The sequence below is a fragment of the Beta vulgaris genome, chromosome 6 (genome assembly GCF_026745355.1).
Source record: "Beta vulgaris subsp. vulgaris cultivar EL10 chromosome 6, EL10.2, whole genome shotgun sequence".
Lineage (NCBI taxonomy): Eukaryota > Viridiplantae > Streptophyta > Magnoliopsida > Caryophyllales > Amaranthaceae > Beta > Beta vulgaris.
The window spans coordinates 59,218,343-59,243,922 of NC_079207.1; the positions used below are offsets into that span (position 1 = coordinate 59,218,343).

At 42.5% G+C, this 25,580-nt stretch overlaps 2 protein-coding genes across 5 annotated transcripts in view; one reads left to right on the forward strand and one right to left on the reverse strand.

The window, feature by feature from the left end:
* Positions 1–1,733: 1,733 nt before the first annotated feature.
* Positions 1,734–25,580, forward strand: part of LOC104897135 (4-diphosphocytidyl-2-C-methyl-D-erythritol kinase, chloroplastic) — a 53,461-nt gene continuing 29,614 nt past the window's right edge. Inside the window, exons 1-13 of one of the 4 annotated variants that reach the window (XM_010683958.4) lie at positions 1,734–2,219; positions 2,311–2,406; positions 2,533–2,601; positions 3,123–3,227; positions 3,315–3,371; positions 3,460–3,660; positions 4,397–4,489; positions 4,591–4,690; positions 5,426–5,525; positions 5,917–6,002; positions 6,187–6,310; positions 6,513–6,600; positions 24,277–24,416. In XM_010683958.4, coding sequence (XP_010682260.2) covers positions 2,028–2,219; positions 2,311–2,406; positions 2,533–2,601; positions 3,123–3,227; positions 3,315–3,371; positions 3,460–3,660; positions 4,397–4,489; positions 4,591–4,690; positions 5,426–5,525; positions 5,917–6,002; positions 6,187–6,302 — 1,215 coding nt within the window. In that variant the 5' untranslated portion in view covers positions 1,734–2,027 and the 3' untranslated portion in view covers positions 6,303–6,310; positions 6,513–6,600; positions 24,277–24,416. Of the gene's footprint in view, positions 2,220–2,310; positions 2,407–2,532; positions 2,602–3,122; positions 3,228–3,314; positions 3,372–3,459; positions 3,661–4,396; positions 4,490–4,590; positions 4,691–5,425; positions 5,526–5,916; positions 6,003–6,186; positions 6,311–6,512; positions 6,601–8,780; positions 10,955–24,181; positions 24,204–24,276; positions 24,417–25,580 lie in introns of those variants that run through there. The other 3 variants (XM_010683962.4, XM_010683959.4, XM_048647417.2) reach the window with 3 other exon arrangements.
* Positions 6,780–24,415, reverse strand: LOC130592029 (uncharacterized). Its single transcript, XM_057396065.1, has 2 exons — positions 24,116–24,415; positions 6,780–7,094 (listed from the first exon to the last, which is right to left on the reverse strand). Exons 1-2 carry the CDS (start codon positions 24,413–24,415, stop codon positions 7,068–7,070), a joined length of 327 nt encoding a protein of 108 aa, XP_057252048.1. The 3' UTR covers positions 6,780–7,067.

The window sequence follows — 25,580 nt, forward strand, 5'->3', positions numbered from 1 at the left end:
CAAGGAGCTAGACTATATATAAAGAAATGGACGTGTAGGTTAGCGAAAAATTTATTGTCATTTGGTGGGACTTTTGCATTTAATTTGGTAGGTCATTGTTAATATGAATTGATGGTGACAACTTTAAATGGGTCAAACTTGCTCAATATTATTATAAATGCATCATCAAAATCAATATATTGGTGAAAGAATTCATTTAGTAAATAATAATTGATGGTGAGAAAGCAAATAAATTAATAACTTGACAGTGACATGTGAGAAAAAAATAAGTACATTGATAAAAGGAATAAAGTAGTAGCTCAATATTATTTCATTATTCGATTTTATTAGACATTGAATATCCATAGAAATAAATAAATAAGGTGCTAGATAAAAAAAATGGTTATGACAACTACATTATTCGAATTTAAATATCATAAAAAACAATATCATGACTTTAATTACTACGTATCAATCACTTGATAGATATTCAACCAATACTTTGTTGTTAACAACACAATACTCCGTATTGTTTAAATCAATATCTTCAAAATACTCATCATCAATCTTGTAAGCTCTTGGTGGAATGCATTTTAGATCATATAACATCATACTCGAAAAATCAAAATATGGACGAAAATCATGTATTGTTGTCTTAGCGTATTCAACATAAGCCCAAACCTCATTGCTTCTATTGATATGATATGTGAACATAGTGGACACATTGTGGGAATAAAGATGGTCTCCACGAAAAAATGTTAAAACTATAGATTCAACATCTAGAAAATTCGAATATTCAACTTTAGGGGGCCTTTTTTGGTTGGATTATGTGCTTGTGTTATGTTTTGTGGAGAGCTTAATGTTGACTTAGAGATAGGGGTCAGGGGGAAGAAGTTGGCATCACTATGCAAATTGGAAAGACGAAAGTGAGTAGTGATCATCCAAGATAAAACTTCACCATTTACTTAAAAAAATGCTATGTTAAATTCGCATACTTCCTCTGTTTCGTTTTAAATGCAACAAATGAATATCTTATATCTCACAAATAATACCTATTTGTTGCATTTAAAATAAAACGGAGGAAGTATTTAGGTTAATTAGCTAATTAGTACCCAAAATTATGATTGATTAACAATTAACATAATTATTGATTGATTGATAAATTATTTTTTATTGCCATGTTTGAATTCGAAATGTAACCAATATAGGATTGATGAATGTTAAGAATTTCGGTACTATCAATTTAAATTAAATGATTGATTGGGAATTACCATTAACGGAGACAATAATTAAGATTAATTGATAATTTAAATTAATTGTCATTTTTAGTTGGTTATTAAAAATTTCGAACGTAAACAATATGTCAATTATAAATTGCGGCCGAAAGTATATGAATTTGAGATTTTAATTGCGTAATTGTAACCCTAATTAACATATAAATAGGATATGTTTGATTTCCGGAAATCTCATATGAGATAATGATATTAATTGCCTAATTTAAATACCACAGTAACATAAATCATGAATGAGTATCATTTTACAATGAGTTTTCGGCCACAATATATTGACATGTCACGTGGACACCAGATTTGAGAGTCTTTAGTTTGTGACTCTAGAATTGCTTGGTGAACATGAACTTGCCACATAAAATTAAATGATTTTACTTTAGATAATAATGTAGATATTTGATTGTATGTGTCAAAAAAAACCTGTATATACTCGTTTCGATTTCCCATATTATCAAAGAAAAAATGAATAAAAAAAAATCACAATATATTTCCATTTCTATCGAGATATCCAATGAAAACCGTCCTTCGGGTTCATACCATTTCTCCTCTTTGCAAATTCCAACATCATACATGAACATAATACATGCTCCTAACTTCTTTTTGGCTCCTCTTCAGTAATTCAGTAATTGCTCGGAATTCTCAGTTCAATTTTGTCTTCTTTTATTAACTACAAACGTTTACTTCTCTCATAATCACTAATCCCATCCTTTTCTATGCAAAATTGGCACAATCTAAACTCCCTAATTACAGTGTACACTAATGGCTTCTACTCAATTTCTTCACAGTTCAATTCTCTACAACTCTTTCAATTCAACGAAAAGAAGCAATTTTTCTACAATTAGAGTAAATGGGTCTCCTAATTACCAAAAAATTAATCTTGGAAGGCACCCATCTTTCAAACCCATGTCTTCTCTTGACCCACAACAATCTGGGGAAAGAAGAAAAATTGAGGTAATTTTATATTTATTTTTTGAATAATTTAATTTAACAATATTAATTCTCATTTCTAAATTTATTATAGTTTTTGTGGCTGTGTTGTTAGATTGTATATAACCCAGAAGAGAAACTGAACAAATTAGCAGATGAAGTAGATAAGGAAGCTGGTCTTTCTAGGCTCACTCTTTTCTCACCTTGTAAGGTGTAAAAATCTTCTCTTTTTCTTATGCTATAGCAAATTTAATTTATTTGTAATTTTAATTTTATGGTTTTATTGTAGTGGTGTTTAATTGCATATGTTATTCTGCTTTGATACTGTGAATTACAGGTGAATGTCTTTCTGAGAATAACTGGAAAGAGGGAGGATGGGTATCATGATTTGGCATCCCTATTCCATGTAAGTTCATTTATGGAGCTTTACAAATACAAATTCACATCATTACCAAAATTTAGTCACATATGTTACAACTTACAACGTTACTAATTTCATAAAGGACATTTCTAATTTGCTATACATTAGTAATTTTGTATAAAAATTTGTCATATACTTCACATATTTGCAGTATTACTCCTACATGGTATGAACATTGTTCGTTCCTTCTGGGTCGAAATTAGGAATTTCTCCAATTATGTATGGGTTTTAAGTAAAAATTATGCCTAACAAATCGTAGTATGTTGGTAATTTGAGTACATTTCGGACAGATTGTACAAACTTATCCGATATATGCACTATTTGCATATCATATTGTCGTTTTGGCAATTTCTATGAGAGTAACTTCTAGGACACTCCATTTTTGTAAGATACCCAAATTGCTGTGGACATTCTAAACTATTTGCATATATTTATAGGAGTATAAGTTTGTTTGCAAATATGGATTTTCTAGATGATAATTTATTGTTTATTGTGGTTTTTCTTAGGTAATCAGTTTGGGGGATAAAATTAAATTCTCTTTGTCACCTTCAAAGACCAAGGATAGTCTATCAACAAATGTGCCTGGAGTCCCCCTGGATGATAGAAATCTGGTAATTGTTGCAGTATATACTCTATAAAATATGTATGGTGCTACAGATAATTCTTTGACGGACTGGATTTTGAACTGTGGTCTTCAGATAATCAAAGCCCTAAAGTTGTATCGCCAGAAGACAGGCAGCGACAAGTATTTTTGGGTATTCTAGTGTTATCCTTCAGTAGGGAATTCAGATGTTTACTTCAGATAAGTTATCAGTATTTATCACTCTGAATGTCAATGAACAGATTCATCTTGATAAGAAGGTTCCCACAGGAGCCGGGCTTGGAGGAGGAAGTAGCAATGCTGCTACGGCTCTTTGGGCAGCTAATCAATTTAGCGGGGGTATTGCAACGGAGAAAGAACTTCAAGAATGGTCAAGTGAGATAGGGTCTGATATTCCTTTCTTCTTCTCTAATGGAGTAGCATATTGTACTGGCAGGGGTGAGGTATGTTATTAGGAAGAAAAAAGAAAAACAGATTTCATTCAATCCAATTTCTAGTCTGCTTACCAATTTTCTATTATGCGATTTAGGTGGTGCCTGTGAAAAAGTCCATTTTACTGGCTAATTTTGAATATATGACTAAGAGTGTAAAGTAAGAAAATTATAAACAGTCTTTGCAGCTAGGTGCAACAAAAAATGGACCTACAGCCTACTGACTGGTTTTCTTACCAGCATCTTATTTAAAAGTAATCTGAATGTTTGAATTTTGAGATATTAGAGCATCTCTTGGCATAAGTTGGGAGGACATATTTTCCTTCTATAATTTGGTCGGTACATATGTTTTGTCATAAACAAGTCCTTTTTGTAGTGACAACTCTAAGACAATCTATTTTGAAGTTGCTGCTTGGGTAAGTTTAATCCTATTATCTGAGAGAGTTACTTGAGCTATGTAAAGACATAATAATCTAAGATATAAGTGTTAAAAGTGTTAGGTATAAATCTTTTTAAGTTACTAATGAACTTAGCTCACTCTTCTATATATTTTTATGTCTCTGTATGATAATTGAGAATTATGTGTATATATATAGAGAGAAGGGGAGGGGGAGGATGGATGATCTCACTCTTTCGCTCATTCGCTGTTTCTCTTGTTTTAAAACTTAACTTAAAGCTTCATCACATATTATACAGTAATGTATTTGTTCGATATTTTTCTGCTGCTTAATTTGTTTCTATTATTTAGGAAGTTAAAGATGTTCCACCGCCAATACCTTTGGACACTCCAATGGTCCTAATAAAGCCCCCAGAAGCGTGCTCTACTGCCCAAGTTTACAAGGTAGGTAGTATCGGTGTAACACTTGCAGAGTGCTGTATATGCTGTAAGATCTTTTGCTTTTGAGTAATCTGTATCTGTAAGCATCTATTTCATTTTTGCAGTGCCTTCGTTTGGATCAAACTAGCAAGGTCGATCCATTGTCTTTGCTGGAGAAAATCTCAAGAGAGGGGATCTCTCAAGATATTTGTATCAATGATTTGGGTAGGTCTTGTATTCAGTTTATGGGGTCCTAGTGTCTAAAATACTGATATTTTTTCTGCCTGCAAAGTCAGGCAGCTTCAATGAAGAAGGGAACACATAGTTGTGACTTGTGAGAAGAGCCATTTTGATTTCAAAAGTACTAATCATGGTGATGATTATTTTGTAAGAAGAGTTTCTCATAGGATATGAATATATGATTTATTGCATTGGGTTGATGTTACACCTAACATATTGGAGTCCAACAAGATTTGGAAGATAAACATGAGTGTTTTTTTATTATACACAGTGATGGTGGTGATCACTGATCAGTCATTTTTTCTTTTTGCATCAAATATATATAGGATGTCATTACGACATTTTAGTGTCAAGTTAGCTCCATAGATTGCTATGAATCATATTATGGAGAGGGGTACATTGGGTTGTAGAATTTTTGTTATCTCGCTAGTAGCTTGAAGAATAAGATAGGTAGTATGTGAGAAGAGAAGCACTATATATAAGCATATTAGGGAGGGAGAAATCATGTTGAATGTTGATGAGTGTTTTGTTGAGCTTTGAGTTCATTGGGGCAAAAATTAAGCCTCTCACATGCTTGAATATCATTTACATTTGCTGCAATTTTTGTTACTAATCAAATCATCTTCTTCTTCCTTAATAATTTGTCAATTGGTGATGTCTAGATATGTTAATTCATAGCATAGATCTCTTGGATTATATTTTAATCGCAACATTTTCCAGAGCCTCCTGCATTTGAAGTTCTTCCAACTCTGAGAAGATTAAAACAAAGGATAATTGCAGCCAGTCGTGGGCAATATCATGCTGTTTTTATGTCTGGAAGGTAAGATTACAAAGTTTGCTAGTGAATCTAAATGAGGATTCTGCTCATTACCCTCAAAATCCCTATACAGGCAGTAGATTCTGACATTCTTGCGTGTGCGAATGGCTGAATATGTGCACGACCTACAATTGGAATGTAATTTTGACATTCGCCTTGTCACACACGCCATATAATTATGAACGTGAAGCCCCAATATAAGTACTATCTAAGTATCTACACGTTTAGACTATGTAAATGATATAAAACTTCAAAATATTGCTAAATTGTGTTAGTCAAGGAAACGAAATTCTTTCAACAACCCTCCATAGAGTAGATCATAATTTAAAATTGCAATGACTGATAGGATCTTCTATAATGCCTTAACTAATCTTTGGCATTATTTTTAATGCAGCGGGAGCACTATTGTTGGGATTGGTTCTCCAGATCCGCCACAATTTATCTATGATGAGGAAACATACAAGGATGTCTTCATATCTGGTATAGTTGAGACAGTCTGTCTTGTATATGTCTATTCTTAAAGGCTGAAATGAGAATATAATAATTTGCACCATCAAGTTACCTTAAACTCATACCTTCCACACTTCATGCGATCTGGATCTATTTTCGCATATAGCATCATCCTTTTATGCTGCAACTGATAGAGAGTATAATGTTCATGCAGAGGCTACCTTCATCACTCGAGAAGAGAACGAATGGTATTCAGAGCCTACTTCGGGCTGTTCTACTGGCTCAGTTGCTGAATTCTCGCGGCCACTGAGTGACGGAATTGCACAATAAAAATGATGGTAATTTCCGAATGATTCCATTTGCACCCTATTTTGCTGTCAATGCCTTGTAATAGTCTTACAGATAAAAAAATCAAACAAATCATTACCTTAAGTTGTCTGTCATTATTTTTCATTGTTTATTGATTTTGTTTTTGTGTTATTTATTACATAACTGAATAAATTCTGAGACATGCCTTTTTATCTGTCTCTCCTGCTTCAGTGTTGGAAGTACGTAATTTTGCGGTAAACTTTCAGATAGAACTTCATACCGTGTAGAGCAAATTTATCGCTACAACCGCTGAATGAAGGTTAGTATACACATATTGATCTTTCATTTGAGAGATAGTCTAAATTTTTGATGATAAGCTTTATCACTGTGGAACTTGTCGTCCCAGGCTCCCAGGTTCAGGTTACTGTTATAGAGTAGGGGAATTTCAAGGGATCCACTAATCTGAGAAAACCACAGTAGAAATTAGAAGAGGAGCTATGAGATCAAAGAGAAAATAGAATACAAATGGAGAAGATGTTAGGATCTATTGACAGCTTGAATCTAAAGTCACCATATGAAACTACTAGACACTCAAGTGGTCTAGTCCCTCCGTTTTACATTGAGATCATTCAATTTGTTGAATGACATTCTCTTTCCTCTGCTTTAATCTTTCTAGCAAAACTCCAGATTCTCTTTTTAACCCTGCTACTTCTACTTCTACTTCTTCCCGCCTCATCATTGTTTTGTTTTTACTCGGGATTCTTATTGCTGCTTTCCTTCCCCTTCTTACTTGGAGATTGATACACCTACACACTAAAAAAAAATTATTAACTTTGTTCGGCTAGACTCACTAATCATTAATGTCTATCTCTAGGGGGTTGATTGCTTTCATATATGAGCTTAATTGTGGGATCTAATTGGGCACATTTAACTCTTTGGATTATTAACTTGATACTTGTGCGTCAAGGCGACTCAAATTAAAATTAGATGGTCTTTTCAATTACTGGATTTGGATCATCTTACGATTCAAAGTTGCTCAAGCCCAAGTTTGTCACTTATTTTACATGAGAGTATGATTGATGCTTATTTGGAGATGCTTTCTGATCGCTACCTTAGAACATAGACGTCTGATGCATGGAGAAGATGACGTGTGTGTTTGGTAAAACATAAGTTCTATTTGGGCCTCTTTTATTTGCTTAAGTGTGCTTGATAATATTTTGTAATAAGGATTAGAGGAGTTAGTAGCTTCCTCATGATGGCTGTTTGTTTCGTGTGTGACTAGGAGAGTTTTAAGCTCATCTTTTGTTCATCATTTGCTGCACATAGCAGCTCCTTGATGATGCATTTATTAGAGGGCTTGAATTAATGAGATTGTATAACTCTTAAACCGTTACAATATGGACTGTTCTCCCTAGGGTTTTGCTTGCAGTCTTTTCATTATCTCGCAGCTCTCATTCACTATATATAGAGAGCTAATAGTAATAAGAAATCAGCTCTGAGTGATTATAAAAAAACCTTGTGTTTCTAGTTTGTGCTTTGACTCTTATCACTAGCTAGAACCCCAAACCATTGAGTTTGTCACCGTGATTTGGTAAGTATCCTAGTTTCGAGTGTTTCAAGTATTCTTGTGAGTATTCTTTTGTTCTTGAGTTTAGATTCATCATCTAACACTTTGGAGGGCGTCTTTAGACTTACATCATCTGGTATAAGAGCTTTGGCGGAGAGATTCGTCGAGAAAATCGAGTTTTGGAGAAGAATAAAACTGTTATTGGTCCCGACTTTGAAGGGTTTGGGTGATTCTTTTTCTGATTGTGTAACTTTTTGTCTAGAATACACAATATTTTAAAGATTTTTTTGAATTTTTTAGCTATTAAACTGGGCATGTTACTGCACCAAAAAGAAGTGCACTTAACTTCAAAGAAAAATTTCTCTTTCGTCCGGAAAGCTTTTAAGGAGTTTCTTTTTTTGAATCCGCTTATTTTTTCATCAATTTCCGAAAACTATAAGCCTTTGAGAGTCTTAAGGCCGTCCACGTTTTCGTTCTTTTGTTTGAACTTACGGGCATATTCCTCATTGTAACTGTAATAGTCTAGCAAAAAAATGAAATCATGGCGGATACTTAACTTGCTAGGATGTTACAAGTCATAACTCAAAAGTTAGCAGCATCATGCATTTAGGCGACTCAAAACATCAAAATCAGATGATCTTTTTCAATTATTAGATTTGGATCATCTTGATTCAAGGTTGCTCAAGCCCAGGTTTGTCACCTATTTTACGGGAGTATGATTGACGCCCATTTGGAGATGCTTTCTTGTCGCTACCTCAGGATGTTTGAAATAGGGAGAAGATGGCGTGTGTGTTTGTCAAAGCCTAAGTTCTATTTGGGCCTCTTTTTTTTTTTTTTTCTTTTTGCTTAATGTGTGCTTGATAATATTTTGAAATAAGGCTTCGAGGAGTTATTAGCTTCTTATGATGGTCTTTTGTTTTGTGTGTGATTAGGAGAGTTTTAAGCTCATCTTTTGCTGCACATAACAACTCATTGATGTCCGGACGAAGGAGTAATCTTCTTTTCGGGTGGAGTGCGCTGGATTTGCTTCTTTCTGGCGCTAAGTTTGATAGCTATAAATATATAAAAAAATCTGAAAAAAATTCATGAGTAACCTAGACAAAATTTTATCGAGATTCAAAAAAAGAAACACCCAAATTGGACTTCTGTAGCCAAAGAAATCGTCTCCAAAGTCAAGTGAAAAACTGGATGAATTCTAACCGTTTTGTTTTACCACCAAAACGCGATTTTTTCTGATGGATCTCTTCACTAAATCTCCGATACCAAATGATGTAAGTGTAAAAGACACCCTCCAAATTGTTGGATGATGAATCTAAACTCAAGGACCCAAAAGTACTCACAAGAACACTTGAAAACACTCGAAACTAAGATAGTTACCAAATCACAAGGACAAATTTAATGGTCTGGGGTTCTAAGCCAGAGATAAGACTCAAAACATAAACTAGAAACACAAGGTTTTTTTTTATTATAATCACTCAAAGCTGATTTCTTATTACTATTAACTCTCTATATAGTGAATGAGACCAACAAGATAATGAAAAGACTACTAACAAAACCCTAGGGAAAACCGTCCATATTGTAACGGCTTAGGAATTATACATAATCTCCATCTTGTAACGGTTTAGGAGTTATACAATGTCCTTAGTAGCTTTTAAGGAGTTTCTTTTTTGAATCTGCTTATCTTTCCTGAATTTTTATAATCTGTAAGCCTTTGAGAGTGCCAAGGCTGTTTTTACGTTTTCGCTCGGTTGTTTGAAGTTACGCGCAGATTCTTTATTGTAACTGTAATAGTCTAGCAATATAGTAAAATCATGGTGGATGCCGAACTTGCTAGGATGTTACAAGTCATAACTCAAAGGTTAGAGACCATGATACATGTGCATCAAGGCGACTCAAAACCTTAAAATTAGATGATATTTTCAGTTACTGGATTTGGATCATCTTAAGATTTAGGGTTGCTCAAGCCCAAGTTTGTCACTTAGTTTACGTAGGAGTATGATTGACGCCCATTTGGAGATGCTTTCTTGTCGCTACCTTAGAACATGGATGTCTGAAACATGGAGAAGATGGCGTGTGTTTGTTAATGCCTCTTTTATTTGCTAAGTGTGCTTGATAATATTTTGTAACAAGGCTTAGAGGAGTTAGTAGCTTCCTCATGAAGGCCGTTTGTTTTGTATGATTAAGAGAGTTTTAATCTCATATTTCGCTCATCATTTACCGCACATAACAACTTCTTGATGATGCGTTAGAGGGCTTGAATAAGGAGATTGTATAACTCCTTAACCGTTACAATATGGACGGTTTTTCCTAGGGTTTTGGTGACAGTCTTTTCATAATATTAGTGCTCTCATTTACTTTATATAGAGAGCTAATTGTAATAAGAAATCAACTTTGAGTGATTATAAAAAAAACCTTTTATACCCCAAACCATTGAGTTTGTCCTTATTGTTTGGTAACCATCCTAGTTCCGAGTGTTTTCCAGTGTTCTTGTATGTATTCTTGGGTCCTTGAGTTTAGATACATCATCCAACAATTTGGAGGGTGTCTTTAGACTTACATCATCTGGTATCGGAGATAAGATTCATCGTAAAAATCACATTTTGGTGGTAAAACAAAATGGTCAGAATTCATCCAGTTTTTCACCTGACTTTGGAGGAGGATTTCTTTGGCTAAAGGAGTTCAAATCGGGTGTTTCCTTTTTCAAATCTGAAGATTTTTTCTAGGTTACTCATAAATTTTTTCAGATTTTTTTAAATATATTTATAGCTATCAAACTGGGCGCATTTGTTCGGACCGCGACAAAACGGAAGGAAAACAACACACTGGATTTCAGACTAAGATTTGTCCTTCATTCGGACAGCTTTTAAGGAGTTTTTTTTTTCGACTTATTTTTCCCCGAATTCTAATAATATGTAAGCCTTTAAGAGTCTCAATGTTATTTTCAGTTTCGAGAACTTGTTAGAGGTAGACTCGGCATCTTGTTCACCTGCAAATCAGACTTATATTTTCTCGTGCCTCTCCCTGAGAGTCTCTTCTCGATGTGAGCCTTGAAAAAGGTTCTAAGTTTTGTTAGTTTTCATCACTTGTAATTGTAATATTTCTAGCAAAAAGTTGGAAAAAATGGCTGATGGAGGTCTTACTAGGTTATTGGTTATCACACAAAAATTAGAGAACTTGGAGAGAAAATTAGTGGATAATGAGGAGGATAAAAAAGACAAAACAAAAGATGAAATGCCATGGCTGAAATGGCTTTACAAGTACCAAGAAAACTGAATTTTCTAAAAAATGATGACACTCCAATCCGCAGACAATTTGAAGATATTTAATCTACTTTTTGTCAGATAAAAGAAGCCATGAAAACGTGTCAGCACCTAATTTTCAATACTTTCCTAGAACAAAAAATCACACATGAAAGTGTGGAGGATTTCAGATTCTGTAGAGCATCATATGGAAGAGAATATTGTTGTTAATCAAAGCTAAGAAACAACTAAAAACAAGGAGATCAAGGAAAATTTTGTGGTTCTCTCTTTGAGGGAAGATGTTGGTGCGGAGTCCTACAATAACTACTATTCAGGACTTACAAAAGAAGGTAGTTGTGAAACAATTTGATACCATTTTCGAATCCCCTCCAAATTCGTTTAATCATACTTTTGGGGTTGATGAGAGCATTGTTGATCATCACCATGATCACCAAGTCGCGGTTCAAGATGATCTTTCAATAACTTCTTTTATCATGGTTTCGTGGTGCAGCATACACTATTTGATAAGGTTTTTATTTCTTTTGATAAGTTTGTGCTTTTGAGAATCGACAAATTCGTGGTCGAATTTTTTTCAAAGGAAGAGCAATCAATGCATGTGCGCCAAGGCGACTCAAAACATTAAAATTAAATGATATTTTCAATCACTAGCTTTGGATCATTTTACAATTCAAGGTTGCTCAAGCCAAGTTTATCACTTATTTTACATGGGAGTATGATTGACGCCTTTTTGGAGATTCTTTATTGTCGCTACCTTAAAACTTGGACGTCTGAAGCAAGGAGAAGATGGCGTTTGTGTTTGTTAAAGCCTAAGTTCTATTTGGGCATCTTTTATTTGCTTGAATGTGCTTGATAATATTTTGTAATAAGGCTTAGAGGACTTAGTAGCTTTCTCATGATGACAGTTTGTTTTATGTGTGATTAGGAGAGCTTTAAGCTCATCTTTTGCTCATCATTTGCTGCACATAACATCTCCTTGATGGTGCATTTATTAGAGGCTTGAATTAAGGTGATTGTATAACTCCTAAACCATTACAATATGAACGGTTTTCCGTAGGGTTTGCTTGTAGTTTTTTTATTATCTTGCTGCTCTCATTCACTATATATATCATTTGTTTCTGTCTAGAAATTAAGGGTTCTGATTCCTTTGCTTAGGGAGTACCGGGTCAGATTCGAATGTCCTAAGTTCAAAGTCCGTACGCCGGAATCCTGCAAAAGTAACGGTTAGACTGCCCCGGGGTTGTTCCGGGATCGCCTCTCCGACGCTCAAGTCAGTGATCAAGCTTAGAGAGATAAAGTCTAGAGAGAGATGCTCTGGTTTGTTAGGTAAGAATTCAATACCTTCTCATTGATGAGGGGGTTGAGTATTTATAGTGCTGGGGATTTCCCAACTGTAGGCCAGCTGGGGGGCACTGACAGCTGGGATGCACCGTCACAGGTGGGGCCCACTGGAGGTTCTAAGGCCTTTATTGGGCTGGATTATCCTTGGTAAGCTTAAACCAGGAAATAAGCCCAAACAATTAGCCCCACGCCAGGAATGAGAAATATCGAGGCCTTGCTGAAATATTTCCAGTTCGTGGCGGAACCTAGACAGTTTGGAACCCAGGTTGCCCTGCTTCTTAGGCAGAAAAGGAGGGCACGTGCCGACCCAGTCTCCTCAAGGGGGAGGGGTGGCTAGAGTGCCGACCCGGTCTCCTCGAGGAGGAGGGTGGCTTGAGTGCCGACCCGGTCTCCTAAAGGAGAGGGGTGGCTTGAGTGCCGACCCGGTCTCCTAAAGGAGAGGGGTGGCTTGAGTGCCGACCCGGTCTCCTCAAGGAGAGGGGTGGCTTGAGAGCCGACCCGGTCTCCTCGAGGAGAAGGGATGGCCTCAGTGCCGACCCGGTCTCCCTTAGGAAAGGGGTGGCTTGAGTGCCGACCCGGTCTCTTCAAGGAGAGGGGTGTCGTGAGTGCCGACCCGGTCTCCCTTAGGAGAGGGGTGGCTTGAGTGCCGACCCGGTCTCTTCAAGGAGAGGGGTGGCGTGAGTGCCGACCCGGTCTCCCTTAGGAGAGGGGTGGCTTGAGTGCTGACCCGATCTCCTCAAGGAGAGGTGTGTTTGGTGTACGGCTCGGCCTAGGGACCAATGAGCCCCATGGTTGTCCGAGCCGGTATCCTCGTTCGCTTAGTCAGTCAAGGAGGGCCTACTAAGGCCGAGCCGGTTGGACGCGGCTCGGATGATGGGCCAATGAGCCCCATGCTTGTCCGAGCCGGTGCCCGCTCTCGCTAAGTCAATCTGGGACTTAGGAGACTTACTCAACCAAGGAGGAGTGCCTCCAAGGGCTGAGCTAGGTGACGCGGCTCGGATGAGGGGCCAATGAGCCCCATGCTTGTCCGAGCCGGTGCCCGCTCTCGCTAAGTCAATCTGGGACTTAGGAGACTTACTCAACCAAGGAGGAGTGCCTTCAAGGGCTGAGCTAGGTGGACGCGGCTCGGATGAGGGGCCAATGAGCCCCATGCTTGTCCGAGCCGGTGCCTGCTCTCGCTAAGTCAATCTGGGACTTAGGAGACTTACTCAACCAAGGAGGAGTGCCTCCAAGGGCTGAGCTAGGTGGACGCGGCTCGGATGAGGGGCCAATGAGCCCCATGCTTGTCCGAGCCGGTGCCTGCTCTCGCTAAGTCAATCTGGGACTTAGGGGACTTACTCAACCAAGGAGGAGTGCCTCCAAGGGCTGAGCTAGGTGGACGCGGCTCGGATGAGGGGCCAATGAGCCCCATGCTTGTCCGAGCCGGTGCCTGCTCTCGCTAAGTCAATCTGGGACTTAGGAGACTTACTCAACCAAGGAGGAGTGCCTCCAAGGGCTGAGCTAGGTGGACGCGGCTCGGATGAGGGGCCAATGAGCCCCATGCTTGTCCGAGCCGGTGCCTAAGGTTTTGGACCACTGGCTGAGGTGACCGAGTGGGTAACCTTGAGCTGATGAACTGGCAATATTGAGCTGGTGAACTTAATTGTTTCTTGGGAACCCAAATGCCACGTGGCAACGGTGGATTATTGGGGTGCTTGGAAACATGGTGGCGATTCAACTTCTGGTTGTTCATGACTTTTGTGACGATTGATATTCCGAGGGGTTGTGCCTATTGAACAGTTTTGGGCAGTTGGGAGGCCCATTAAGGTGCTGAAGACACAAGGCCCGGTCCAAGTTGTGACGTGGCACGCGGAATCGAGGATTCTGCCTATAAGTAGGAGAGAGGGGAGAGATTTTTGTCACTTTTACAATTCTCTCTCTCTCTAAATTTGAGTTTTCTGCTCTCTCTCTCTCTACTTTAGAGCATTTTCTCTCTCTAAGTCCGAGCCCCATCTTCTTCGTCCGACCAGGTACGCCTTTGTTTTGCTTTTTTACTAAGTTTTTCTTCTCTTTCTTTTAATAAAATCGGCCGACCCCCTTCTGTTGATAAATAATGGGGAGTTCGTCCGAGTCAGTGACACCCCCTCCCTCACCTCCTTATAATTTAGCCGAGGAAGTGAGGGGTATGGGAATGGTTTTGGTGTCAACTTTAATAAGTTGCCCGGATCCCTCGGCAGTGCCTGAGGCGCTTTCCCTCCCAAGTACTCCTTCGCAAGCCGAGGAGGAGGAGGCCGAGGGTACCATCCCCTACCCTGGGAGGTGTCCCTGGCCTATCCTTCTTCGAGGAGTTACTTAGACAAATATTTGTCTGATGGTGTAGTTAGGATAGCTATGCCAGGAGGGAAGGCGAAGCCTCTACATCGGGTCGGCTCGCGTATCCCGAGATCGACCCCAAAGGCGGTCCGGGCGCCAAATTTCCACTTCCATCTTTAATAAAGGCCTTATTGGAGGATGCCCGAGGCCAAGCAGCGAAGTTCCAAATAAAGGACCCCTACATACTGGTCCGTCCCGATGCTAGTCACACTATTCTGAGCCCACCCCCTGGATGTACCGCCTTTTACTACAAGGCCATGGAGATGGGCTTAAGATTCCCGCTGACCCCGTTCGAGAAGGAGATCTTGAATGCTTATAACCTATGCCTGGGTCAGCTTTCTCCAAACTCATGGGGAGGAATCTTGGCGGTTCAGGTAATATGTGACATCATCGGCGTTAGGCCGACCCTTACGCTCTGGCGCCATTTGTACAAGCTTTTTGAAATGCCAGCGGGGGATCACGGACCTGGGTGGTGGTGTTTCCAAGCTCGGCGAGGCTACCGAACCGTTCTTGACTTACCCACTTCTCAAAAGGGGTTTCGCCGGTGCTTTGCCTTCGTCTACTATGGGGGAGAATGGGGCATCCCGATCGTGCCTCCATCTGACGACCCAAATCACTGCCTCAATTTCAAAGTGCCCGAGTTGTCGGAAGACGAAGCCGTGGCTGCTATATACATGCAGTTAGAGGCTAAAATAGTGGACGGCGGCGAAGTTTTTGTAGCGGGGAACTGGCTCCCGAGCTGCAAGTTCTTTAAAGATGAGCACTTCCTGGCCGCGTTTGGTCTGAGCCCGGCTTTTCCCAAGGGTAATTCGGCAACAAGGGGGTCCGGTTGACTTGTTTTTGCTTTATTTGCTATATTTTGCTAACTGTTTGTCTTTTTACAGAGGCTTCTCTTGCTTACATAAAGGAAACAGACCCGGACATGGCCGAACGACTAACCTCCGCCGCTCTGAAGGCTGCTCGGATTAGGGCCGAGATGAAGGCGAATAAAATTTACAAGCCTTCTAAGCCAAAGGTAAGATACTTCTCTATCCGACCCGGTTTGGCTTTAGGTTTTTCAATTTCTCACCAACTTTTAATGTGCTTTGCAGGATCCTTCCAACCCTAAGCCGAGGAAGCGCAAGGAGCGCACTGAAGAGAGGGTGGAAATGACGGAGAAGGCCTTGGCGAAGGCCCGAGCCGAGAAGGAGGCCTCGGCCAAGAAGGCAAGGCAAGAGCCTTCTGTTGAGGTGAACAGCCCCCGCCCGGCTTCGGGGGACGAGGGGACACACATTTCCCTTCACCCAGAGGACTTCGAGCCGGTGCGAAGTCCGAGCCACGTACAGGGGACCTCGCACACCGAGCAGACCTTATCCGAGGCGCCGGTCCCCTTTACTCAAATGTCCAAGACGGACAAGAAAGAACGGATTGCCAGTGCCTTGGAGATACTGGTTACCCAAACCGACCGAGATCATATCAACGCGGTAAATGGGAGAAACGAATCGAGCGAACTTTTTCGCTCTTGGATGGATGTAAGTGCCCTAGCCTTATTCCTCCTTTTACTTTTTCATCTTCATTTTCTAACTTGTCTTTGTTTGGCTGTTTTCCATCCGGATGACCAAGGTAGCCGAGGACCGGCTCACGTTGGTGCAGGAGGTTCAGAGCCTGAAGGAGGCGGCTCGGAAGCACTTCGACGAGGTCTACCAGGCCAAGGAAGCTAAGCGCCTGGCCGAGCTCCGCTTGGAGGAAGCCAACAAAAAAATTGATGATGGCGAGGCGACCTGGAAACAAGAGAGGGAGGATTGGCAGGTCGAAAGGACCAACCTTACTCTTGCCAAGGACAACGCTGAGTCCGCCAAAGCTACGGCCGAGACCAAACAGGCTCAGGCCGAGAAGGACTTGGAAGAGGTCCGGCTCAAACTCTCCTCGGCCGAGGCTCAACTGAAGGAAGCCCAAGCGGCCGTTTCTCGTTCTCAGGCGGAATGGTTCAGCGCCTGGCAGAAGTCGGACGACTGTACCGACTTTTGCGCCGACGTGGGCCAGTCGTCCCATAAGATGGGCGAGGACGAGGCGCTTGCTAGGCTTAAGGTAGCCTTTGCTGATTCCTGTCCCGAGGCCGACTGGAATTCAGTCTGGTCTCGCTACCAGGAGTTGGCCGAGGCCGATGCAGCTGAGATCAAGGCCAAGATGGCTGAAGAGATGAGCTCGGATAGCGACTCCGATGGTGAAGAAGAAGAAGACGCTGGCAGCACCGAGCCACCTCCCCCAGAGCAACCTGCCGTCGGTCCCTCTGCTTAGCTTTCTTAGGATTTTCTTAGCTTTGGCCTTGTCGGCCTTTTAGCTTTTCTGCTTTCGACCCTATGCTTTTGTAAACTTTTGGTTGTATTTTACAACTTTTGATCAATTGGAATACAACTACTATTTTGCAACTTGTCATTTGTCGCATATTTTTCGTTATTTGCAATATTACAGCATTCGATAGACAATAAACTGGTTAAGTTTTGCTTGCCTTTTTGTTCAAAATAATTAGACTGGTTAGGTCTCTTTCATTTCTGGGGTATAAGACCGACTTGATACATGGACTGGTTAAGTCCGAGTTACAATTTGATTTGCTTGCTGACCCGACCAGGTACTGCTGGCCTTACATCATGCCCCTAGTGCAAGTAACGAAAAAAGGTTACACATAGAATCTTTTGAGATTATCTAGGTTCCAAGGGCGAGCCAGGGGGACCCCTTCGGGAGATTCGAGTCGGAATGTCCCTGGCTTGATGATTTCTGTAACCTTGTAAGGGCCGTCCCAATTTGCCCCCAACTTTCCTTTGAGATGGGAAAGTCCAGTGGCTTCGACCTTTCGGACGACCCAGTCGCCTAGACTGATTGGCCGAGGCTTTACTCGCCGGTTAAAATGCCTTGTGATTCTTTGCTTGTACCGGATGGCTTGTAGCAAAGCATTGCCTCGGGTTTCTGGCAATAGGTCTAAGTTGATGGGCTTTTCTTCTTCATTTTGGTCGAACTCGTAGAACGTCATCCGAGGGGAGGGGATTCCCACCTCGACCGGAAGGACAGCCTCGCTTCCATAGACCAAGCCGAAAGGAGAATGCCCCGTGGCTTCTTTAACCGTTGTTCGAGCCGACCAGAGTACTCCAGGAAGGTCGTCTACCCATGCCCCTTTAGCGGCATCAAGGGACTTCTTGATACCTTTCAAGACAATTTTATTAGCCGACTCGGCTTGCCCATTGGTCTGAGGGCGGGAGACCGCTGAAAACCTTGTTTGAATGCCGAACCGGGCACAATATTCTCGAGTCGGCCCACTGTTGAACTGTCGGCCATTGTCTGATACCAAGGCTCTCGGAATTCCGAACCGGGTAATGATGTTCCTCCATATGAACAACTGAACCTGCTTGTCAGTAATTGACGCCAGTGGCTCGGCTTCGGTCCACTTGGTGAAATAATCAATTGCCACAATTAGGAACTTCCTTTGCCCAGAAGCTGGGGGAAAAGGTCCGAGCAGGTCCATGCCCCACTTGTCGAAAGGCAGGACTGCTTGAATGGTGGTGAGGGGAGTGGCCGGCGCCCTCGGAATGTCCGAGTGGATCTGGCAGGAGGGACACCGTCGGACTAAATCCGATGCATCAGCCTTTAAGGTAGGCCAATAGTACCCTGCTCTTAGCGCCTTTCCGGCTATAGTCCGACCCCTTGATGGCTTCCGCAGGCTCCTTGGTGTATTTCCGGAGGACATAATTTCCTTCCTCGGGAGTTATACATTTGAGGAGGGGATGAGTGAAAGACTTTTTATAGAGCTGCCTTTCATGCCAAAGGAACCAACCAGACTTATGCTTAATCCGGTCGGCTTCTTTAGGATCACTGGGTAAGGTCCCGTCTCGCAAGTACTCCACAATTTCACCCATCCAGTTTGAGGATCGATTGAGTACGAGCTGCTCCTTAGCATTTATGCTAGGTTCCTTCAACACTTCCCAAGTAATGGTTCTGGGGGCCGACCCCTCAGCAGAACTAGCCATCCGAGCCAGTGCATCAGCCTGCTGATTTTCCGAGCGAGGAATGTGGGTGATCCGGAATCCGGACAACCTTGCAATGACAGCTCGGGCTTTGGCCAAGTACATCCTCATGTTATCCTCCTTGGCCTCATAGTCCCAAATCTGACCCACTATGAGTTGTGAGTCGGACTTGGCTAGGATTGAGGTTGCCCCAGCTAGGATGCATAGCTGATTCCGAGGATGAGAGCCTCATATCGGCTTCATTGTTAGATCCGAGAAATTCGAATTAACAGCATATTCAATTTTTTCTCCGACCGGGGTTTGATGACCAACCGGCTCCACAACCACTCTTTGTGGATGACCTCACAAGCAATTCCCACTCCTCTTGCGATCCGACCGGGGGTCGAGTTGCGCATTCAGTGATGAAGTCAGCGAGTGCTTGGGCCTTGATGGCTCTTCGGGGCTCGAACTCGAGCCCAAAATCTGCTAACTGGTCTGCCCAATCACTCATCCGACTCGAGTGATATTCTATAATAAGCTTCCGGAGCGGTTGTCCGGTTAGGACTTTGATGGGATGTGCTTGAAAATAGGGCTTGAGCTTCCGGCTCGCCATCACCAAGGCAAAGACCATTTTCTCAACATCGCTGTACTTCGCCTCGGCCCCCCTATAGGCGTGGCTGATGAAGTACACCGGATGTTGCTTTCCTTCTCGCTCGGCTATCAGGACGGCGCTAAGAGCGTAGTCCGAGACAGCCAAGTAGATAAACAGGGGTTCCCCCGGCAAGGGGGAGATCATTTGGGCAAAGATGCCAAGTGATTCTTGAGGTCGCGAAGGCTTGCTCGGCTTCGTCCCCATGCGAACTCTTTTCGCTTCAGGGCCTTGAAGAACAACAAGCTTTTATCGGCCGACCGGGAGAGGAACCGACCGAGTGCCGCTAAGCAGCCGGTTAGGCGCTGTACTTCCCGAACATTCCGAGGCGATTTCATTTCTAAGACCGCTTTGATTTTGTCCGGGTTGGCCTCTATACCTCTCTCATCCACCAGAAATCCGAGGCACTTTCCCCCTTTAACCCGAAGACGCATTTCTTAGGGTTGAGCATCATTCGGTACTTCCTTAGGGTGCTCAGCGTTTCTTTCAGATCTTCAGGATGATCCGACTGGGCCTTGCTTTTGACTATCATATCGTCAACGTATACCTCAATGTTCCGACCCAATTGGTCGCTGAAGATTTTGTTGACGGTACGCTGATATGTTGCCCCGGCATTTTTGAGGCCGAACGGCATCATTTTGTAGCAGTAGACACCCTGAGATGATGAAGCTGTATGAACCCTATCCTTCTCGGCCATGGAATTTGATGATAGCCGGCATTTGCATCCATGAAGCTGAGAAGGGCGTGCCCTGCCGTTGAATCGACCAGCCTATCGATCTTTGGCAGAGGGTGATTGTCTTTTGGGCAGGCTTTGTTAAGGTCGGTGAAGTCGACACACATTCGCCATGCCCCACTCGGCTTTTTGACCAAGACCACGTTGGCTAGCCATTCCGAGTATTGACACTCTTCTATGAAACCCGCCTCGAGCAGCTTCTTGACTTCTGCTGCTGCCGCGGCATTCTTTCGGGACCTTGGTGCCTGAGCTTCTGCTTGATAGGTCTGAACCCCTCTTTGATGTTAAGCTCATGGCACATGATTTTCGGGTCGAGCCCCGGCATTTCTGTGGCCTCATAGGCAAAGACATCTTGGTACTCCTGAGCACTTGGATGATATCTTGCCTTGTTTGCGGGTCCATGGCCTTGCCTACCCTGACAGTCCGACCGGGGTCCTGGCCGATCGCGACTTCTTCGTCCTCTTCGGCTGGTTGAGGACGTTCATAGCTTGGGGTTTTCAGTTATGTACACCCCGAGGCTCGTTGAGGGCTGACCCCCTTCATACTTTTCTTTTTTTCGAGTCCTTTTGGACGTCGTTGTCCGAGTCCTTTTGGACGTCGGTATTTTTGAGGCTATTCACATAGCACTCTCTTGCGGCCTGTTGGTCGCCTTGAATTTTTCCTACCTTCCCGTCATCAGTCTCAAACTGCAAGAGGAGCTGGTAGGTGGAGATGGCGGCCTTGGCCTTGTTTAGCATGGGCCTCCCCATTATTATGTTGTAAGGCAAAGGGATGTCTACCACCAAGAAGTCGATCGGTAGGCTTCTCCCCTTACCCTTTTCACCCATCCGAGTGGGTAATTTTATTGATCCGACCGGGTGAACAGAGTTGCCCCCGAAGCCTATGAGTGGCTGAGCCATGGGGGTAACATCCCGTTCGGTGTACTTCAGCTTTTTGAGCAGTCAAGGGTGATTATATCAGCGATGAGCCGCTATCCACCAATACCCTCTTTACCTTTGTATTCGCCACCTTGAGCTCGATGACAAGGGGGTCGTCGTGCGGAACATGCAACGTCCGACTAGGTTCCCCAAATGTCATGACGGGGCAGCTTGCTCGGGGGAGCTGAACATCAAGCACCTGATGTTTAAGGTTCTGGAGGTGAGCCTTGCGCGCTCGGCCGTTAGGCCTCCCGACGCAAATCCTCCAGCGATGACACCAATGAAGCCTTCGGTGTCCCACTGTTCGACTGACCCACCTTTGCTTCCCTTTTCCTCGCTCGAACGCTTGAGGTAGTGGTTGAGCTTGCCCTGGTCGGCCAGACCGTTCAAGGATTTCTTGAGCTCCCGACAGTCATTGGTGGTGTGACCACAGTCTTTGTGGTAGTCACACCACAAACTTTTGTCCCTCCGAGACGATGACGTCCGGATGGGCGTTGGCCTGGGAAGCCAATTTTTGTCCCGGATGCCAAAGTAGATTTCCTTCCGGTTTTTATTGAATCGGGGGTCGTTGCCATTGTCAGTGAGCCGTTCCCCTCGGCCCCCTGTTCTTTGATGCTTAGGCTGACCCCAGACTCCCTTCATCCTTCCTTTTTGCCACCTCGTCAAGTAACGGCAGATATCCGTTGCTTGGATGAACCTCTGGGCCCGAGCCATGGCTTCCGAGTAGGTCTTGACTTCATTCTCGGCCAATGACCATCTGAGCCGACCCGGTTGGAGGCCGGACATGAGGGCGGCGAAGGCTACAGCGTCCTGTAGGTCGGTTATTTTGAGAGACTCTTCGTTGAACCTCTTGATAGAGTCCGACAAGGATTCATTCTTGTCTTGCTTCACCCCCATGAGGTGAAGGCTGGTTTTTCTTTGTCTCTTTCCCGCTACGAATTGATGGATGAAGAGGTGCTCCAATATGGCGAAGTCAGTGATGACTCCCGCCGGCAGCTCTTGGAACCAATTCAGAGCCAACCCTCTGAGGGTGGTAGGGAAGAAGCGGCACCAAGTTGCCTCGCAGCTTGTCTGCACGCTCATTTGAGCCTTGTAACTAGCCATATGATCATCTGGGTCGGTTAGGCCCTTGAATGGCTCGATCAGGGGAGTTTTAATTTTACCCGTAGGCTGAGTCCCTAGGATTTCCTGACTGAAGGGGATCAGGAACTTGAGCCCTCCTCCAGCTAGCTTAGGAGGCTGAAAATGAGCCGAGTCTCCTTGACCCTCTCGGTCGTTTGCCTTCTTCCTGAGGAAGTCCCGAGCGTCATAGCCTTGGCTGAGGCGCTTCTTGTTGTTGAGGAAATCTCGAGCGTCTTGGGGTTTCCGACCCGCTCCCCCCCTTGGGGATTTAGATACGTGAGTCTCTGCATGCTGACGGGCCGACCCCTGTCGCGCGGACTTTTCCCTTTCCCGGTGGCTCGGGTCTCTCGCATCGGACCGTGGCCGGCTAGGCTGCGGGTCTCGATTAGAACGAGAGTTGTCCCTCTGAGAGCGGACGACCGTGCGCTCCCTGGGTTCATGCTGGTTGAGCGGGACGACTTGTTGTGGTTGCCTCTGCTGAAGCATGGCCATCATGTCCATCATACCCTTTTGGAATGTCTCCTGGAGCTGAGCCGTGATGAGGGCCAGGTCAGACGCGAAGAGCGGCTGAGGCTCCACGTGCTGGATGTGCTGGGACACTGACCGAGGGTCCAGAGTTTGGACGGTAGGTGACCTCCGAGCTGGTGAGGGAGTCCGCTCGGCCTCTCGGTTATGCGCAGGCGAATGGCCTCGCTCCGGTCGGGGGATTGGGGGATCCCGATTATGTGCGGGCGAGTGGCCCCTCTCTGGCCGAGAGACCTGCTCGGAGGCTGGCTTGCCGCGAGTGTTTTTGGTTGGTGCCATGGTCAATTGGCGTTCTGAGCTGAGTAGCTGGATGAATAAATCTGAGTGAGTGGTGGCGAAGTAACTTTTTGTACTATCCCCACAGACGGCGCCAAACTGTTTCTGTCTAGAAATTAAGGGTTCTGATTCCTTTGCTTAGGGAGTACCGGGTCAGATTCGAATGTCCTGAGTTCAAATCCGTACGCCGGAATCCTGCAAAAGTAACGGTTAGACTGCCCCGGGGGTTGTTCCGGGATCGCCTCTCCGACGCTCAAGTCAGTGATCAAGCTTAGAGAGATAAAGTCTAGAGAGAGATGCTCTGGTTTGTTAGGTAAGAATTCAATACCTTCTCATTGATGAGGGGGTTGAGTATTTATAGTGCTGGGGATTTCCCAACTGTAGGCCAGCTGGGGGGCACTGACAGCTGGGATGCACCGTCACAGGTGGGGCCCACTGGAGGTTCTAAGGCCTTTATTGGGCTGGATTATCCTTGGTAAGCTTAAACCAGGAAATAAGCCCAAACATCATTCACTATATATAGAGAGCTAGTAGTAATAATAAACTAGCTTTGAGTGATTATAAAAAAAACCTTGTATTTCTAGTTTATGCATTGAGTTTTATCTTTGGCGTGTAAATTTATTCTTGTGATTTGGTAACTATCCTAGTTTCGAGTGTTTTCAAGTGTTCTAGTGAGTATTCTTGGATTCTTGAGTTTAGATTTATCATCCAACACTTTGGAGGGTGTCGTTACACTTACATCATAATTATTATGGCTTCTATAAGTTACCTATCAAATTATTGGTTATTATGGCCTCTACATTTTATTAGTAGAGAAATAAATATTTATCTGTCTGGCTTTGAAGTTTGATAGATTCTATGTAATTTTGCAGACACTATATATTGTGTGCTAGAATACATGCTATGAGCTTTGGAGATTTACTTGAAACTTTATGAAGAATGTTTATTAAGTATACATCTCCAAATGATTACATACACGGTGCACTTGAAGCTAACCAAATAAGTGTGCTAAGCTAACAGAACATGCCTCTCTCAGAGAAGACAATAAAAGAAAGAGATGACAAACAAATATAACAGGCATTATTATGTATTATTGTAGTTACTGTGCATGCGTTGCGTACCACTTGTTTTAAGATACTGGCATCATCCATATTCATGGACATCCATTTGCTAAGTTCAAATTTTAGGTGCTCGTGCTCAATGAAATCCTCAGCTTCAGCGTCGACATCCTCTTGATTCTCTTGAGCACCAATCTCATGTTTTCTCTGTATGAACTTTTCAGCTTCAGCATCGATTTGGTCTCCATATGTATGGTGCCCACTTTTCCGCTCTTTACTTGGATCATCTGGATGGTCTTTGTGCTTCTTGGACATTGAGAACAGATGAGAGAAATATAAATCATTTTCATTCCAGATACTCATTTTGGTACGTATTGAGATCCTGCCTTTTCTATTTTAAGGCTCTGATTGTAGATGAATATTTGAGCCACAAAACTTGTAGTTATATAGAATTATGATTGGCAAATTCGCACCGGAATAGAATCCGTCGTATGCGACTTTTGACATCTCTTTCAAAATGATAAAAAGAGGGAATCTTATTCCTCTCTACCCTTTTTCTTTTGGGATGTACATCCGAGCTTGAATGCTGAAAGCATCTCTGATACAGGTGTTACTTGGGAAGTTCAAAGAATTGATTGTTATATGAGGAATCTTTAGTGTAAACCTTAATGTGTAATTTTTCTAAATGAGGAATGTAAAGAATATTTTGCTTTTTCTTTGTTCCTTATTGATCAACGTTTGTACAACCAGTTGACGTATTTGAAATATTAGAGGTGATCACGGGCAGGATCGGGTCTCAAAAAATCTGCTTGAGGCATCTGGTTTGTGATCTAGCATTCGCTTCAGCCCAAAATTAGGTCAGACGTACAATAGAATGTGAGGTTCTGGATACGGCATCTTTCCTTAAAGATAGACCCCGAACATATGGATTGGGCATTTGTCACATGTTGAGGTTTGAACAGCTCATAAGTTGAATTCATTCATCAATCTGCTAATCGTATCTAGGTGGATGATCAATCTTTCATGTTTACTCATCCTTTTTGTTTTTGTTTTGATTTGACTTTTACGTATTCCAAGTTCCAACGTAGCTGTGGTCATTAATATTTTCTAAGTCTAAGTAAAGTCACAAGTTTATATTTTGAAACGTACTTTGCCGCATTTGATTTAGTTGCATTATGGAGGGAGATACATTAATTAGATGAGGACAAAAATAAAATTGAGATAAAATGTGATCCTATGTGAAGAGGAGAAAGATAGAGATAAAGGATATTCAGAATATATAATGTTGCATTTGTGTAAATTGAAACACCTAAAGATAAGAAGTGTTGCCCCCTTAAAAAAAGAGTGTTGTAATTAATATAAAAGGAAGTAAATTGAGATAAATCCAATAGTATTTCACATAATAATTCAGTGACTTGCTAGAATAATTAATAGAGTAGTCAGAGTAATACTTGTAAGGAACGAAGAAGTAATTGTTCTTGGTTGTTTACAAGAATTAATCACACTAGTATTTGTGTTTTTGCTTGGT